The 17,793-nt window shown below is 39.7% G+C and overlaps 1 protein-coding gene across 1 annotated transcript in view; it reads left to right on the forward strand.

The window, feature by feature from the left end:
• LOC125264334 overlaps positions 1 to 17,793 on the forward strand; it is a 57,411-nt gene that overhangs the window by 27,456 nt on the left and 12,162 nt on the right. The window contains exons 3-9 of the mRNA XM_048183580.1: positions 420 to 776; positions 12,984 to 13,085; positions 14,420 to 14,521; positions 15,011 to 15,106; positions 15,313 to 15,363; positions 17,214 to 17,327; positions 17,582 to 17,734. Of these exons, the coding sequence (XP_048039537.1) occupies positions 420 to 776; positions 12,984 to 13,085; positions 14,420 to 14,521; positions 15,011 to 15,106; positions 15,313 to 15,363; positions 17,214 to 17,327; positions 17,582 to 17,734 (975 nt within the window). The remainder of the gene's footprint in view (positions 1 to 419; positions 777 to 12,983; positions 13,086 to 14,419; positions 14,522 to 15,010; positions 15,107 to 15,312; positions 15,364 to 17,213; positions 17,328 to 17,581; positions 17,735 to 17,793) is intronic.

Here is a 17,793-nt window from a genome sequence, read left to right on the forward strand (position 1 = left end):
TGCCTAATGCTAACCCCACCCCTAATCCTAACCCCTCCCTCACACCTAATCCTAAACCTACGAATATTGGGGGGTAATAATTTGGCAGGGGTAGGAATTCTGCACCACACTGGCATCGTCAGCTTCATCAGGAGCAGGAGAAGCACGTTTCAGGCATATCAACGAAAATAACAGGCTCCAGCAAGCATTCGAATGTTCTCTGGCGTTGTAGACGTCATCTTAAAGTTTTAAGAATACATAATGTTCCTGTTGACTATTGAAAAGAAATAAAATTTATGGAGCAGCTCCCAGACATGCCTCACTCACTCAGCTGCATGCCGGAAGTCCTCCATTGCAGTCATTTTTTAACATGATTTTACAGAAACTAATCACTGAATTTATATTTTATGCTGTAATATTGTAACTGTTTGTTCTTTCAGAGCATTTACTAGTATCAGGATCGAGTCTCTCCATATCTGCGTCTGTGGGTGAAGACGTTACTCTGAGCTGCTCTGTAGACTCTCACATCAAACCTGAACACTTTGAAGAGGTTTCATGGAAGAAAACAGATGAAGATGAAGATATTCTGGTTCTGCTCTACCAAAACAATGAGGCTTTTCCAGGTTCATCAGATAAGCGATACAGAGACAGAGTTGAGTTCTTCACTGATGAAATCCCCAAAGGAAACTTTTCTCTCAGACTGAAGAGTGTCAGAAGTGAAGATAGAGGAGTTTACATGTGTCAAGTGTTTGCTGGAGGACTTTCAGCCAATGCAACTGTAGGACTGGAGAGACTGGGTGAGTGAGAAATAAAATAAAAAAGCACTACTATTCAACCTACACCAGTTTAATTTAGTTGTGTTATTACATAGTTTTACTTAAAGTTAGTTAAGTTTCCATGCTTCACAGTAAAGCATGTTTGATTTATTCAAATAAAAATAGAGTTACATTTTCTCATTGTTTAAAAATGTACAGATTTGCGTTTGTGGTAGAAGAAATACATAAACATTCAAAAAAAAGAAAAAATCAAAATGGCAAAACCTGTAACTGAGTTCATACACAGAGCACAATCTAAAATAGCCTACACTTTTATCCTTCATTTCCTTAATTGAAAGTTTTATGAAAACATTTATTGAATGTTTTAAAGTGCCCTTATTATGCTGTTTGTAAGGTTCTTAATTTAGATTTGAAGGTCTCCTACAATAGGTTTATATGGAGAAAAAACCCTTTAATTTTCTCACTTCACATGTGTATCATTATGAACAGTAAATGGGCAACAAAATAGAGCATTAAAGAGAAAGTGTGTGTAACCCTTGTTAAATAATTGTTTATGATTAGTATTATTTATTATAAGATTGCTTAAATAGAATATGATTATTCATATGGCAGAAATTCTTTATAAATATACAAATATATGTAAATATTTATATCTGAATTAAGTTAAGGAATGAGCAATGGCCAATCGGAGCGTTGCATTGTCAGCTCCGCCCCTTTTCCTACGGATCGCGTTGCACAGTTCAGATGAGAGACGGGGAGCAACGGAGAAAGTTGATCAGACGTGTGTGTGTTAAATGGTGAAAAATACGATTCCTAATAATGTTTAAGGTTCACATAAACTGGACAAATTAGAGCTCAACCTCAAGATATTAGACGATTCAGCATGATTGTTGATTTTGACTCGTGGATTATATCAGACCGCATGGTGTATTGAGTGTTCACTGCCGTTCGCTGACGCCATTTTGTGCGTGCCTGTGAAAGAGAAAAGAGAGAAAGACGTGAATGGACAGGTATTTTAATATAATGTCACTTACAGTGATTTCATTCATGGAAGTATTTTATTTGTTTCCTGTGTTATGTATAATTGTTGATCATTATTGATATACAATATTGAATGCATATTCTGGTCTGTGATCAGGCCAGGTTTTTTTTCTGTGTGAACAATTTCCAAGTTGGATTTCCCTAATCGATGGCGAGCCTCCCACTTCGACCCTGAAAGGATCACGAACCTAGAGGAAAGGACAATTTTTCCATTCCGTTGTTTTTCTTCAGACACGTAAGAGAGAACACATTCCCAGAGACTGGTTCTTTGTATTTTTTTTTATGGGACTGAAACATTTCAGTAGCACAATTGAGAAACTTTAAAACTGATCAATCTTTCAATTGATAAAAACTTTGAAACTAGACACTGATTTCAGTGTGGGTTATATGTGATATCACTGAGATTTGGTTTCATTTGTATTCACATTGATTGTGATTGTGATTACTGTAAATTAAAAGTAATTTAGAGGGTGCACCCAGGGTATATATATAGTTTGTTGTATATTTTCTCTTTTTGTTTGTTGTTCTGTGAATTGAAGAGGAAAAAAAAAAAAGGAAATACTGAAAGGAAAAGAAATAACTGAATATTCAAAGTAAAGTTATTTTTGATTCAACTTACCTTTTGTCTCTGCGTTTTGCTCAGTATCACCGCCGCCTCCCTTTACGTACCATGCAGTCTTCTGATTGTATTTCTCTGGTCCATTAGTGAGTGAGTAAATACCCGCTACAATTGTGGCGAGCCAGCCAAGGAGGTGACGCTGTTGCTGAGTATTAGCAATTGTGATTTTGAACAATTAAATTTTCACCTTGTGACTCTTTTTTTAAAAAAAAAAAAAAAATGGATATAGTTGAGGCAGAGGGCATTAAAGTTCCAAACTCTCTGATTGTTAGTGGTTTAACTAACAGCGAGCGTGATGAAGAATTAATTGACCTTCTGAAAAGATACGGTTCTTTTGCCAGAACGCTTCTCATTAGCGACAAAGAGTCAGAGTTTTACCAGAGCACAATAATTGAATATAACAGTGGTCAAGCTTTACAATCTCTTGAAGACCAGCTGCCTTATACTCACCGGCTCTCCAGTGATCCAAATATCACTTACCAAGTGAGGGCATTGTCTAGCGTCTATACACAGCAGTTGGGCAGTAGCGTCACTAAATCCTACCTGGAAGGATTGAAAGAGATTGCAAAATTGAGTGGAACCAATTTTGAAGCAGTTTTAAGCCAGATGCTATCTCAAATGAGTGCAGAACTTACACCAGTGTCCACTGATCTTGCAGCTGGAGATGGAAACCCAAATGAGCCACCATCCCCAGCACTCCCTGACGAGGGCGTTGGTGCAGCACCTGTTAAGCCAAGTCAGGTAGATGAACCCCAGTCACAGTATACGCCTATTAAATCGAATGGGCCACCCCTCTTTACCTCTCAACAGGTACTCAATCCACCTGAGGTCCAGAAACTCATAGTTGAACACGTTGTGAGGAGTGGTGAAGTGGCTGCCCAGGGGCCTGTACAATCCCGACTCCGAGTATTCTCCGGTAAATGTCCCAGACCTGGTAACGAGGTTGATTATGATACTTGGCGCTCCAGTGTGGAGCTTGTTCTAAAAGACCCTGGCTTATCTGATCTGCATGTGTCCAGGAAGATAGTGGACAGTCTCTTGCCACCTGCAGCTGATGTTATAAAACATCTAAACCCTGAAGCTCCCTCCTCAGCTTACCTTCAGTTGCTGGATTCTGCTTTTGGAATTGTCGAGGATGGGGATGAACTCCTTGCAAGATTTATGAATACCTTACAGGACGCCGGAGAGAAACCATCCGCTTACCTGTATAGATTGCAGACAGCCTTGAGGGTGACTATCAAAAGAGGTGGAATTACTCCTGAAGAGGCAGACAGGCACCTCCTCAAGCAGTTTTGTAGAGGCTGCTGGGATAATGATTTAATTACTGATCTGCAGCTTGAGCAAAAGCGCAACCATCCTCCTTCTTTTGCGCAGCTTCTGCTCATGTTACGTACGGAAGAAGACAAACATACAGCGAAGGTCACTCGTATGAAACAACATCTTGGGTCTTCTAAACAGAGAGCCCTGATACATTCCCAACGAACGTGGGTCTCTGCTGAAATGGAGCAAAGAGAAACTTCAAATGTGGCTACACTTACAACTGAAACACAAGAGCTCAAGAAGCAAATAGCTAAGCTCCAAAGTCAGTTAGCCAGTTTCACGGCCAAGCCAAAAACTCATAAGAACTTCTCAATGCAAGAAGCAGCAAATAAACAGGACAAAAAGAAGACAGGAACTGTTGGTGCTGCAAGTGTGACTCCACTTAGTAAGAAACCAACAGGCAGGCCGAGGCCATGGTACTGTTTTTCTTGTGGGGAGGATGGCCACGTTGCATCTTCTTGCACTTCCGAACCTAACCCTGCACTTGTCACTACCAAACGTAAACTTCTAAGAGAGAAGCAGCTTCAGTGGGACTCTCAGAACTCCACCCCCAACCCTGATTTAAACTAGAGCCAGCCCTTGTTGAGGGACAGATGGGGGCTGAATTGAAATCAAACCGTCCCGCTGTTAAATGTATCTCAAACAAATGTCAATCTTCTAGGAAGCGAAGCATTAACCTGCCAAAGGGTTTGGTGGGTGCTAGATGCATTGCAGAAATCAGCATAGCTGGTGAAAAGTGTCATTGTTTATTGGACACTGGGTCACAAGTTACAACCGTCCCCAAGTCCTTTTATGAGCAGCACCTCTCTGAATATCCCCTTAACTCTGTCAATGACATCTTGGAAGTAGAAGGTGCCAATGGCCTTTCTGTCCCATATGAAGGCTTTGTAGAAGTGGACATTACCTTTCCAGAGGAGTTTCTGGGTGTGAGTGTTGAAGTACCTACTGTAGCCCTAGTAGTTCCTGATGTGAACCTTCACAATCAGCCTTTGATTCTAATAGGCACAAATACCTTGGATGTTCTCTACGAGCAACATTTGAACATGAATTCCCCAATGTTTCAACCATCTTCATTTGGTTACAGAGTGGTTCTGAGGACACTCGAGACGAGACATAAACAAAACACAAGTGGCATTCTTGGTCATGTGCGGTTGAGGAGTAAAGTACCTGAGGTCATGGCTGCAGGTCAGACTGTAGTTGTGGAAGGTTCCCTTGCAGTGCCCTGTGGGGTTGATAAGTGTGTCATGGTAGAGCATCCATCTAATTCCTCTTTGCCTGGTGGGGTATTTGTCAAACGCTGCCTACTTACCTTTCCTAAAACCCAATCTTACCGCTTACCAGTGGTGCTTACGAATGAAACTGAACATGATATAGCAATCCCGCCAAGGTGCACAATAGCTGAGCTTCATGTGGTTGACTCTGTACTCCCTCCGCCAATCACCCCTTCACAAAATAAACACTTACCTGTGCAGGAGCTTGATTTCACTTTAAATTTTGGCAATTCACCACTACCACAAGAATGGAAGGACCGTATCACTAAAAAGCTCAGAGAAATGCCTGAAGTTTTCAGTCAGCATGACTTAGACTTCGGACACACCCAAAAGGTGAAACATCGCATAAATCTTAATGACGAGACTCCTTTTAAACAAAGAGCACGGCCAATCCACCCACAAGATGTTGAGGCTGTCCGCAAGCATTTGCGTGACCTTCTTGTGAGTGGAGTCATTCGAGAGTCTGAATCACCCTTTTCCTCACCCATAGTGGTGGTGAGAAAGAAGAACGGGGATGTGCGACTATGTATAGATTATAGAAAGTTAAACCTCCAGACGGTAAAAGACGCGTACGCCCTTCCCAATCTTGAGGAAACTTTTTCAGCTCTGACAGGTTCCAGATGGTTTTCCGTACTTGATTTGAAATCTGGATACTACCAGATAGAAGTTGAGGAGTCTGACAAGCCCAAAACTGCCTTTGTTTGCCCACTGGGGTTTTGGGAATTCAATCGTATGCCCCAAGGTGTCACCAACGCACCAAGTACTTTTCAAAGATTAATGGAGAAATGTATGGGGGACATTAATCTGAAAGAAGTACTGGTCTTTTTGGACGACCTAATAATATTCTCTGACACCCCAGAGGAGCATGGGAGACGACTACTCAATGTTCTACATCGCCTCAAAGAGTACGGGCTGAAACTTTCTCTGGAAAAATGTAAATTTTTCCAAACCTCTGTTCGTTATCTGGGACATATTGTGTCGGAGCATGGGGTAGAGACTGACCCGGAAAAGATCCAAGCCTTAAAAACCTGGCCGAGTCCCAAGAATCTTAAAGAACTGAGGTCATTTTTGGGCTTCTCAGGCTATTATCGCCGGTTTATTAAGGATTATTCGAGGATCGTGAAACCACTCAATGACCTCACCTCAGGGTATCCACCATTAAGGAAAAGTAGTAAAAGGAGTGATAAAAAGGGACCGTACTACAATCCTAAGGAGCCTTTTGGGGGTCGTTGGACATCCTTTTGTGAGGAAGCTTTCCAGTCCATCATTGAGAAGCTTACTAGTGCACCTATCCTTGGTTTTGCTGACCCCAAACTCCCCTACTTTCTTCATACAGATGCCAGCACCAAGGGGTTGGGAGCTGCACTGTATCAGGAGCAAGGTGGGCAGATGCGTGCAATTGCATTTGCGAGCAGAGGGCTGTCACACAGTGAGTCAAGGTATCCTGCTCACAAACTAGAATTTCTTGCCCTTAAATGGGCAGTAACTGAAAAGTTTAGTGATTACCTTTATGGCAGCCAATTCACTGTCATCACTGATAGCAATCCTCTCACTCATGTTCTTACCACCGCAAGATTAGATGCTACAAGTTATCGCTGGCTAGCAGCTCTGTCCACTTTTTCATTTAAGCTGCAGTATAGGGCAGGCAAACTGAATGTGGATGCCGATGGTCTTTCAAGGCGACCTCAAGAGCCATTTCCGGAAAACCCTTTGTCTCAAAAAGAGCATGAAAGGATACAACAATTCGTACAGCATCAGCTTTCCAACGCAGAAGGTTCTGTCAGCACCACGGAGGTAGTTCGGGCCATCTGTGAGAAGCACCTCGTTCAGCAGTCAGTTGATGCCGGGCCAGGCATTGCTCTCATAAGCTCGCTTGCACTCCATTCCGATGCTGTACCCACCTGTTATGAACAAGAAGATAATTCTGATTGGTTACCTGTTATACCTCACCTTTCAGACCTAGGTGACAAACAAAGGGCCGACCCAGTTCTTCAAGTGGTGATGTCACACTTGGAATCAGGAGAAAAACCTTCACCAGCAGTAAGGAAAGAACTTCCTGGTCTTTCTTTTTTCTTAAAAGAGTGGAATCGTCTTGAGTTAAAGGACGGAGTACTCTACAGAAGACGGAAAGACAATGATTCCATCACTTACCAGCTAGTGCTCCCTGAAGAGCTAAGATCCTCTGTGATGAGTAGTTTACATGACAGTATGGGTCACATGGGGATGGAGAGAACTCTGGACCTGGCCAGATCCCGATTTTACTGGCCAAAAATGGCAGCTGAAGTGGAACAAAAGGTCAGGACATGTGGTCGTTGTGTGCGAAGAAAGTCCTTACCTCAAAAAGCAGCACCACTGGTCAACATCCAGGCCACCAGACCATTACAATTAGTCTGTATGGACTTTCTCTCGTTGGAACCAGACCGGAGCAACACGAGGGACATCTTAGTGATCACAGATTTTTTCACTAAGTATGCGGTGGCAGTCCCTACACCAAATCAAAAGGCGAGAACAGTAGCAAAGTGTCTTTGGGAGAACTTTATTGTGCATTATGGGTTTCCTGAACGCCTACATAGTGACCAGGGCCCAGATTTTGAGTCGCGCACAATCAAAGAACTTTGTGACATATCAGGCATTAAGAAACTTCGAACAACACCCTACCATCCTAGGGGAAACCCTGTTGAACGCTTCAATAGGACTCTACTAGACATGCTTGGCACATTGGATGAGAAAGACAAAACTCATTGGAGAGATTTTGTCAAGCCATTAGTTCATGCATATAATTGCACAAAGCATGAAGTTACAGGGTACACCCCCTACGAATTGATGTTTGGGCGCCAGCCTCGGTTGCCTGTCGACCTTGCCTTTGGATTACCATACCAGGACCGTCCACAGATATCCCATTCTGAATATGTCAAACATCTGAAGTCTCACCTGGAAGAAAGCTATTTGCTTGCTTCCCGTAGAGCATTAAAGAGTGCGGAAAGGAACAAAATCAGGTTTGACAAACATGTGACAAATTCCTCCTTGGAAGTTAATGATCGTGTGCTGGTGAGAAACGTTCGGTTGCGTGGTAAGCACAAATTAGCAGACAAGTGGGAGCCCGAGGTGTACGTGGTAGTAAAGCGAGCAGGAGACTTACCTGTCTACACTGTTCGTCCTGAAACAAAGGATGGTCCTCTCCGTACGCTCCACAGAGACCTTTTGCTTCCTTGTGGATTCTTGCCATCACCAGAAATTTCAAGCCCTACCTTGACCAAGCCTACCTCCAAACCTAGGACACGCCAGAATCCTGGTATTCAGTCATCTGATGATGATAATCCATTCCCTGACTCGGAGGATGAAGATCTTAATGGGAGGTATGATGTTTTTCCAGTTGTGGAAACAGTACGGTTCTCAGCGGTCCATGACATCGGTAGGTCAGACGGAGCTGTGGATATTTCTTCTGATGCTGACTTAACTAACCAAGAACCTCCAGATGTTGATACTGTGCAAAGACATCCAGTTGAACACCTACCTGTTGATCCTCCCAACAAATACTCACCTGTTGATCCTCCCGATGAACACTCACCTGTTGATCCTCCCAACGAATACTCACCTGTTGATCCTCCCGATGAACACTCACCTGTTGATCCTCCCGACGAATACTCACCTGTTGATGCTTCAGGAGTTTCTGAAACAAATAATGTACCTGAAAAAGACCAAACTGAAAAAGAAAAGGACCTACCTGTTCGAAGTGAAGATGAATTTGAAGCGACAAACGTTGCTAAAACTACTGTTTCTGTGGAAAGGGGAGAACAACAGCCAGGAAATGAGGGGAAACAGAATGCAAATATTCCACTCAGATGCTCTAGTAGGCAGAGAGAGGAACCTGAGAGACTTACCTACTTTCAGCTTGGAAACCCCCTGTCTTATGTTGTTCAATCTTTGTTCCAGGGGTTAAGTACTGCCCTTGTTAGCTCCCTCAATAGTGTTGAAAATACAGGCCCCCTTTCCAATTTACCTGATGCTTCACCAAATGTAGTGACTAATCAGCCACTCAGAGCATGCAAAGGGACTTGCATGATTTCAGGGGGGGAAAGTGTAACCCTTGTTAAATAATTGTTTATGATTAGTATTATTTATTATAAGATTGCTTAAATAGAATATGATTATTCATATGGCAGAAATTCTTTATAAATATACAAATATATGTAAATATTTATATCTGAATTAAGTTAAGGAATGAGCAATGGCCAATCGGAGCGTTGCATTGTCAGCTCCGCCCCTTTTCCTACGGATCGCGTTGCACAGTTCAGATGAGAGACGGGGAGCAACGGAGAAAGTTGATCAGACGTGTGTGTGTTAAATGGTGAAAAATACGATTCCTAATAATGTTTAAGGTTCACATAAACTGGACAAATTAGAGCTCAACCTCAAGATATTAGACGATTCAGCATGATTGTTGATTTTGACTCGGTGAGTTTACAATGTTATAATTAGCATGACAACACATTATTTTATTTGTTTCATGCACACGAGACAAAATTGTGTTATATTGTAATATTGTATGGGCTGGATTGTAATTTGCAGTGGATTATATCAGACCGCATGGTGTATTGAGTGTTCACTGCCGTTCGCTGACGCCATTTTGTGCGTGCCTGTGAAAGAGAAAAGAGAGAAAGACGTGAATGGACAGGTATTTGAATATAATGTCACTTACAGTGATTTCATTCATGGAAGTATTTTATTTGTTTCCTGTGTTATGTATAATTGTTGATCATTATTGATATACAATATTGAATGCATATTCTGGTCTGTGATCAGGCCAGGTTTTTTTTCTGTGTGAACAATTTCCAAGTTGGATTTCCCTAATCGATGGCGAGCCTCCCACTTCGACCCTGAAAGGATCACGAACCTAGAGGAAAGGACAATTTTTCCATTCCGTTGTTTTTCTTCAGACACGTAAGAGAGAACACATTCCCAGAGACTGGTTCTTTGTATTTTTTTTTATGGGACTGAAACATTTCAGTAGCACAATTGAGAAACTTTAAAACTGATCAATCTTTCAATTGATAAAAACTTTGAAACTAGACACTGATTTCAGTGTGGGTTATATGTGATATCACTGAGATTTGGTTTCATTTGTATTCACATTGATTGTGATTGTGATTACTGTAAATTAAAAGTAATTTAGAGGGTGCACCCAGGGTATATATATAGTTTGTTGTATATTTTCTCTTTTTGTTTGTTGTTCTGTGAATTGAAGAGGAAAAAAAAAAAAAAGGAAATACTGAAAGGAAAAGAAATAACTGAATATTCAAAGTAAAGTTATTTTTGATTCAACTTACCTTTTGTCTCTGCGTTTTGCTCAGTATCACCGCCGCCTCCCTTTACGTACCATGCAGTCTTCTGATTGTATTTCTCTGGTCCATTAGTGAGTGAGTAAATACCCGCTACATGTGCACACCTGACTATGAATTGCTTTTCTATATATACAGTGGGTACGGAAAGTATTCAGTCCCCCTTAAATTTTTCACTCTTTGTTATATTGCAGCCATTTGCTAAAATCATTTAAGTTCATTTTTTTTTCCTCATTAATGTACATACAGCACCCCATATTGACAGAAAAACACAGAATTGTTGACTTTTTTGCAGATTTATTAAAAAAGAAAAACTGAAATATCACATGGTCCTAAGTATTCAGACCCTTTGCTGTGACACTCATATATTTAACTCAGGCGCTGTCCATTTTTTCTGATCATCCTTGAGATGGTTCTACACTTTCATTTGAGTCCAGCTGTGTTTGATTATACTGATTGGACTTGATTAGGAAAGCCACACACCTGTCTATATAAGACCTTACAGCTCACAGTGCATGTCAGAGCAAATGAGAATCATGAAGTCAAAGGAACTGCCTGAAGAGCTCAGAGACAGAATTGTGGCAAGGCACAGATCTGGCCAAGGTTACAAAAAAATTTCTGCTGCACTTAAGGTTCCTAAGAGCACAGTGGCCTCCATAATCCTTAAATGGAAGACGTTTAGGATGACCAGAACCCTTCCTAGAGCCGGCCGTCCGGCCAAACTGAGCTATCGGGGGAGAAGAGCCTTGGTGAGAGAGGTAAAGAAGAACCCAAAGATCACTGTGGCTGAGCTCCAGAGATGCAGTCGGGAGATGGGAGAAAGTTGTAGAAAGTCAACCATCACTGCAGCCCTCCACCAGTCAGGGCTTTATGGCAGAGTGGCCCGACGGAAGCCTCTCCTCAGTGCAAGACACATGAAAGCCCGCATGGAGTTTGCCAAGATGGTGAGAAATAAGATTCTCTGGTCTGATGAGACCAAGATAGAACTTTTTGGCCTTAATTCTAAGCGGTATGTGTGAAGAAAACCAGGCACTGCTCATCACCTGTCCAATACAGTCCCAACAGTGAAGCATGGTGGTGGCAGCATCATGCTGTGGGGGTGTTTTTCAGCTGCAGGGACAGGATGACTGGTTGCAATCGAGGGAAAGATGAATGCGGCCAAGTACAGGAATATCCTGGACGAAAAACCTTCTCCAGAGTGCTCAGGACCTCAGACTGGGCCGAAGGTTTACCTTCCAACAAGACAATGACCCTAAGCACACAGCTAAAATAACGAAGGAGTGGCTTCACAACAACTCCGTGACTGTTCTTGAATGGCCCAGCCAGAGCCCTGACTTAAACCCAATTGAGCATCTCTGGAGAGACCTAAAAATGTCCACCAATGTTTACCATCCAACCTGACAGAACTGGAGAGGATCTTCAAGGAGGAATGGCAGAGGATCCCCAAATACAGGTGTGAAAAATTTGTTGCATCTTTCCCAAAAAGACTCATGGCTGTATTAGATCAAAATGGTGCTTCTACTAAATACTGAGCAAAGGATCTGAATACTTAGGACCATGTGATATTTCAGTTTTTCTTTTTTAATAAATCTGCAAAAATGTCAACAATTCTGTGTTTTTCTGTCAATAAGGGGTGCTGTGTGTACATTAATGAGGAAAAAAATGAACTTAAATGATTTTAGCAAATGGCTGCAATATAACAAAGATTGAAAAATTTAAGGGGGTCTGAATACTTTCTGTACCCACTATATATATATATATATATATATATATATATATATATATATATATATATATATATATATATATATTTATATTTGCTGGCCGGATAAGTGAGTTTTTTGCGCTGATTGGTCAGATGGCCCCGTCTACTTTGTTCTGATTGGTCAGATGGCCCAGTCTACTCTGTTCTGATTGGTCAGATTGCCCAGTCTACTCTGTTCTGATTGGTCAGATTGCCCAGTCTGTTGTGATAGGTCTACTCTGCTTTTTGTCATTTATAGTGAGAAATTACTATTCTAGAAATAAAATATTTGCTTAGTCGTCACCAAAACTCTCTCTTTTATCATTAAACCATTGTGCTGGCTTAAAGTCTTGTCCGAATTCAGTTCAAAGTCATTGCCTGATGAGGCAACAAGTCAGCTGCCTAAGCTTATGGACACAGCCAGCAGCTTTTCGACATGTCAACCACATAAAACCAAACATTTCAAGGCCTCAACTACAACTACAGCGTTTGAGGGTCAAAGCTGACATTGTTCATGGGCAGCCAATGAAGACAACAGACGGGCATTATGCAAATTTAATACAAACCTAAGTAGGTTCATGCAGGAAGTGGGACTAGAATTACTGACAACTCATTTCGGGCAGTTCAGAATAACTCTTTATCTGCACTTTGATCTTTAAACATTTGCAGACCTTTTACATTCACTATTAGCTCTATTATACAATGCATGAATGTTAATATTAGAAGAAAAAAAAAGCATAATAGGGGCACTTTAAAAGAACCATTTGCATTCATGCTCACAGTGAGAACACCAAGACATCACAAAATCTATAGTAATGACAACTGTAGGTCAATATACATGGAATTCTACACAATGTGCATCTTTGTTCAGTAACTGATGTCTGTGTTTCACAGGTTTTTCTGCTCTACACATAATAATGTTGATTCTCTGTATGTCTGCATTGGGATCTGCACTTCTGCTCTGCTGTCTGATCTACAGCAGATCACCTGATAAAGGTATGTGTATAACAGGAGAATACTCTTATCTGCTATAATTCAGAGCTTCTCTGCTGGAGGTTTGAGACCCATCAACAACAATAATAAAAAAAAAAACTATTCTGTAACATATGGGATGTGACAACCGAGTGGGAGATCCAAATTTGAGCTTTATTAACAGAAGAGTGTAGTCAAACAGGCAGTAGGTCGATCACCAACAAACAGATACAAGGTGGCAAGGCAAAAGGGTAATCCAAAAACACAGGCAAGGGTCAAGGCGGGCAGCAAATGATCATCAAACAATGAAACAGTCCACGGTCAAAACACAGGCTAGCAAGGAAAGGAACAAGGAACACGAAGACTAGCATAAACAAAGGCTAAACAATACTCACCCCGGACAGGATTGAAACACAGGGACTATTTATACACAGGCACAAACAAGATAATGAGATAACAAGGGGGCATGGTCCAATGAGTGTCCATGGTAACAAACAAGGGGAGCAGCAGGGAAACATAAGGTGCACAAACAAGGGGACACAGACAAGGAACATGACAAAGAAATTGATTTTTAGAAATCTTGGCCAACTGAAAAGTATGAACATGAAAAGTATGAGTATGTACAGCACTCAATACTTAGTTGGGGCTCCTTTTGCCTGAATTACTGCAGAAATGCGGCGTGGCATGGAGTCGACCAGTCTGTGGCACTGCTCAGGTGTTATGAGAGCCCAGGTTTCTCTGATATTGGCCTTCAGCTCTTCTGCATTGTTGGGTCTGGCATATCGCATCTTCCTCTTCACAATACCCCACAGATTTTCTATGGGGTTAAGGTCATTTAAAGGCCTTTGCAGGTGTTTTGAGTTAATTAGCTGATTAGAGTGTGGCACCAGGTGTCTTCAATATTGAACCTTTTCACAATATTCTAATTTTCTGAGATACTGAATTTGGGATTTTCCTTAGTTGTCAGTTATAATAATCAAAATGAAAAGAAATAAACATTTGAATTATATCAGTCTGTGTGTAATGAATGAATATAAAAAAAGAAGAAAAAAAAAAGTTCATCAAAAATTCCTGATGTATTATTCAATATATTGTAATATATGAACACAGTATATTGATGCAACGTATTATTTAATATATTTTTCAGTATATTTATACCATTTAATATATTGATCATAAATATGTGGAAATACATTTTCATTCTGTAAGGGATTGTATGCCTTTAATATGGCATTTTTGTATGCTTTTTAAATGGCATTTTCTTCAAAGCAAGCAATAACATTTCTTTAAAACAGGTAAATAGCATTTCTTACAATACAAAACAAGTTATTAATAATTATTTTACTCCTCACTAACAGACTCTATTGCATCCAAACACGTCAGGACTCTTGGGTTTCTTCATGTGTTTCTTCCAAATATAATGATGTTTGTGGCTTTTGTCCTCTGGGGTGTTACTGAAGGTGAGTGAATCAAATCTATTGATCACACAGTCAGTGAATATACTTTTCTCTGGATATCTGAAATACAATACCTTGTGAAAAACAATGTCTTATTTCAAAATTCTGTTATGTTGCAGCGTAATGCTGAAGTGCTTTTGCATTAGACATTGCTTTAGTATTCAGACCCATAAAAGGATAAACATTATGTAATTTAAACACCCTTATGTCATTTCAAACCTCTTTGACTTTCTTTACTCTTGGGAAAGTTGGGAACCAAATGTTGGGAAACAAACATGGAGTACAATCAACTTGGCTGTATAAGTCAAGTCATTTGCAATATCATCACAAATCAAGTTTTTGCTTCATCATAATGGAGTGTGTGGTGTGTAGATTGATGTTAAAAAAAACAACAACAATTTAAGTATTATAGCATAAGGCTGCTAAATAGCCAAAAAAAGTTAAAACGGAGTTTCAAGCCAATCAATTCACAATAATCTGGTTTTGTTGCAGGATTTCTGTATGAGACGGTCTCTTGCTGTGCTCTTTATATTCTGAGGCCTCTGAGGGTGGTTTGTGTTTCACCGTATTTAGAGAAGAAGAAGTCAGGTTTGGATTTTTCATTGAAATGTTTAATTTCATCCAGGTGTTTTCACATCATGGCTGAAATTTCCATAATCTCTGTATTTGTGATCTTTATGATATTTTTAGACATTTCCTTAACATGAATGTGCAACAATGTGGAAATTAATTATTATTGATTTGCGGTAATATGTTATATATATTCATTAGTTTTAAATCATTTCTGTTCACAGAACTCAGTGTTCGCTCTGAATTTGTCATGTTTATGGTGGTCTATTTTTCAGGTTGGTAAATCTAAAAATTCTCTTGTGAGAGGGGGGGGGGATTCTTGGGGGGGGGGTTAGTGTAGGCCTATAGTAGGCTGTGTTATGTATCCTGATTGACTTTATGATTAGTTAAATCTGTTTTGCACATGCATCGCCACAGAGTTAACCATTTCAGACAGTACAGGACAGCCTCTGTCTCGTTCACTTCACGTCTGTGGGCGTTACACACAGCTCAGTGTGGCCCAGGCACGGCGCCAGGATTCCAGTTTTGGATGGGTCAGACCAATTGTGGGTGGGCCTTAAATTAAAAATGTTAGATTAAAAAAAAAACGTTATCCAATCACTGCTTAACCTAATAAAAAAATATTGACTAATATAGCCTACTGTTATAATATCTGTGCGTATACATAATATAGATTTTAATAGCTTGATGCTCTTTAAATATTTTGTTGCATTGTTAAAAGTTTCGGTGCATAGACAGACCTATCCGCGATCGCTCTCCATGGTTCTGACCAAAGAAGAGCGCTTTGGAATCTCCATTACACATGAAACGCATCATACCTGGGCTGCGTTTCCCGATAACATTGTCTCTTAGCGCGCTACGAAGACTCTTAAGGTATAACTTAACTAAAGGTATACTACCACTAAAGGTATATCATTGCTAGGCGTCTTCAGGGCTATCATCCACTCGTGAGGCATAGGCGCTGAAAGGCAGAGGCGCTGGCGCCCTCCTAGCAATGGCGCTGTTTTTGGTAAAACATGATTTTGACGACTTCATTAAGTTTTGTTTTATAGAAAACTCTTTTTTAAAGATATTCGTTTTGTATAAATTGTATCTTAATTTTGATCAATGTTTTATCAATCAATATATATATATATATATATATATATATATATATATATATATATATATATATATATATATATATATATGTATGTAAATATATAGCAGACAATGAATGTAATAACCTTAGTGTAATTGACAGAATTACTAAAAAAATATTTTGCTACCTAAAAGTTAAAGTTTTTGTGTCACGCATGCATGCATGTCTATTTCCCTCATATTAAATATAAAACGCATGTGGACTTATATTTTTCCAATGTCTGGACTCCTTTATTAATGGAGTATATAAACAGACGTTTCAATATATTGGTATTAAATGCATTTTCGGAGAATTTATATTTCAAGTTTTTACTGCAAATGTCGAAATGCGCGCTCTTTGGTCCATCAGTGCTTGAGTCACTGATCACATTAGAATAAAATATCTCATAATAAAATACAAAATTGACTGATTTATGAATGTATATGTACAGTTCTCATCAGTCGGAAATACAGATAAACGCTTTCATTTGTTGTATTTTTGATCCTGAAAGAAAACAGAACAACAAAAGAGCGAATCATAGGTCTACATGGAGTCTGTACGTGTTATGCTTCTTACGCGGACTTTTGGGACTCAGTTTCCGCCCCCCTGTTCCAACGTCTATGGTTCATTGGTAATGCATTTTCATCTTGGGTGTGTGTAATATTTTAATAATTCAGTGGTCTGAAAGAGAGATAAAGCATGTGTGAATTACCTGAATCTGTGCGTCTACTGTAAAACTGTTAGCTTACCTAATAAAAATATCAACATTACCACCTCACTAAGAAACATTTCAGTTGTGAATTTTATCAATAAACTTCCGAGGTGGTGCTGACAACATTCTTCGTGCATGTATGTTTCCTCCAAGAGCTCTGATTCAATTCAAACACCTGTAACTGCTGCATTGCTGTACTTTTACTGAATAATCACACCTTAGAATGTCGTCAGCCAATCAGAATCAAGCATCCAGCAGTCACATGGTTTAAGTTTGCTGTTACTCTGTTTCAGTTCTTTTGGGTCGTGCTTCTGGAAATATTGTACATTATGGGGAGTCTGAAAAAATAATGATTATAGCCACGTTTGGAGTCGTGATTCTGCTCTTTGTCATCTACACCATTTACTGTAAGTATTTCTGTCTGTTACCATTTGTTTGTAGAGGGTAAGTGATGTGAAACTGTTTTAGCAGCTTATCGATAATTGTTTAAAACACACACACACACAATGTGTATATATTTTAAAATAATAACACAATGTGTAAATAATGATGACTCAATATATATATATATATATATATATTTACAATTCTTATTATAAATAATTACATCTATTGCAGAAGTGAAGAAAACATTTGAATTAATTTATTTTTAATTTTCTAGTATTTACTAAAGACAAAGAGATGCCGTGTCAAGGAGAGATATTTGAATGGATGTGGGATAAATTAAGACTTGTATCTGGATTCAGCTTTTACATTCTGCCTTCATTACAATTCACCCTCCTGTTCATCACCTTTGGAGCCAGAGGAGGAGTAGGTTAGTGACACGTTATCAAATCTAATGAGGAGTAAAAAAAAAAAAAAAAAAAAAAAGAA

This window comes from Megalobrama amblycephala, linkage group LG3, assembly GCF_018812025.1.
Source record: "Megalobrama amblycephala isolate DHTTF-2021 linkage group LG3, ASM1881202v1, whole genome shotgun sequence".
Lineage (NCBI taxonomy): Eukaryota > Metazoa > Chordata > Actinopteri > Cypriniformes > Xenocyprididae > Megalobrama > Megalobrama amblycephala.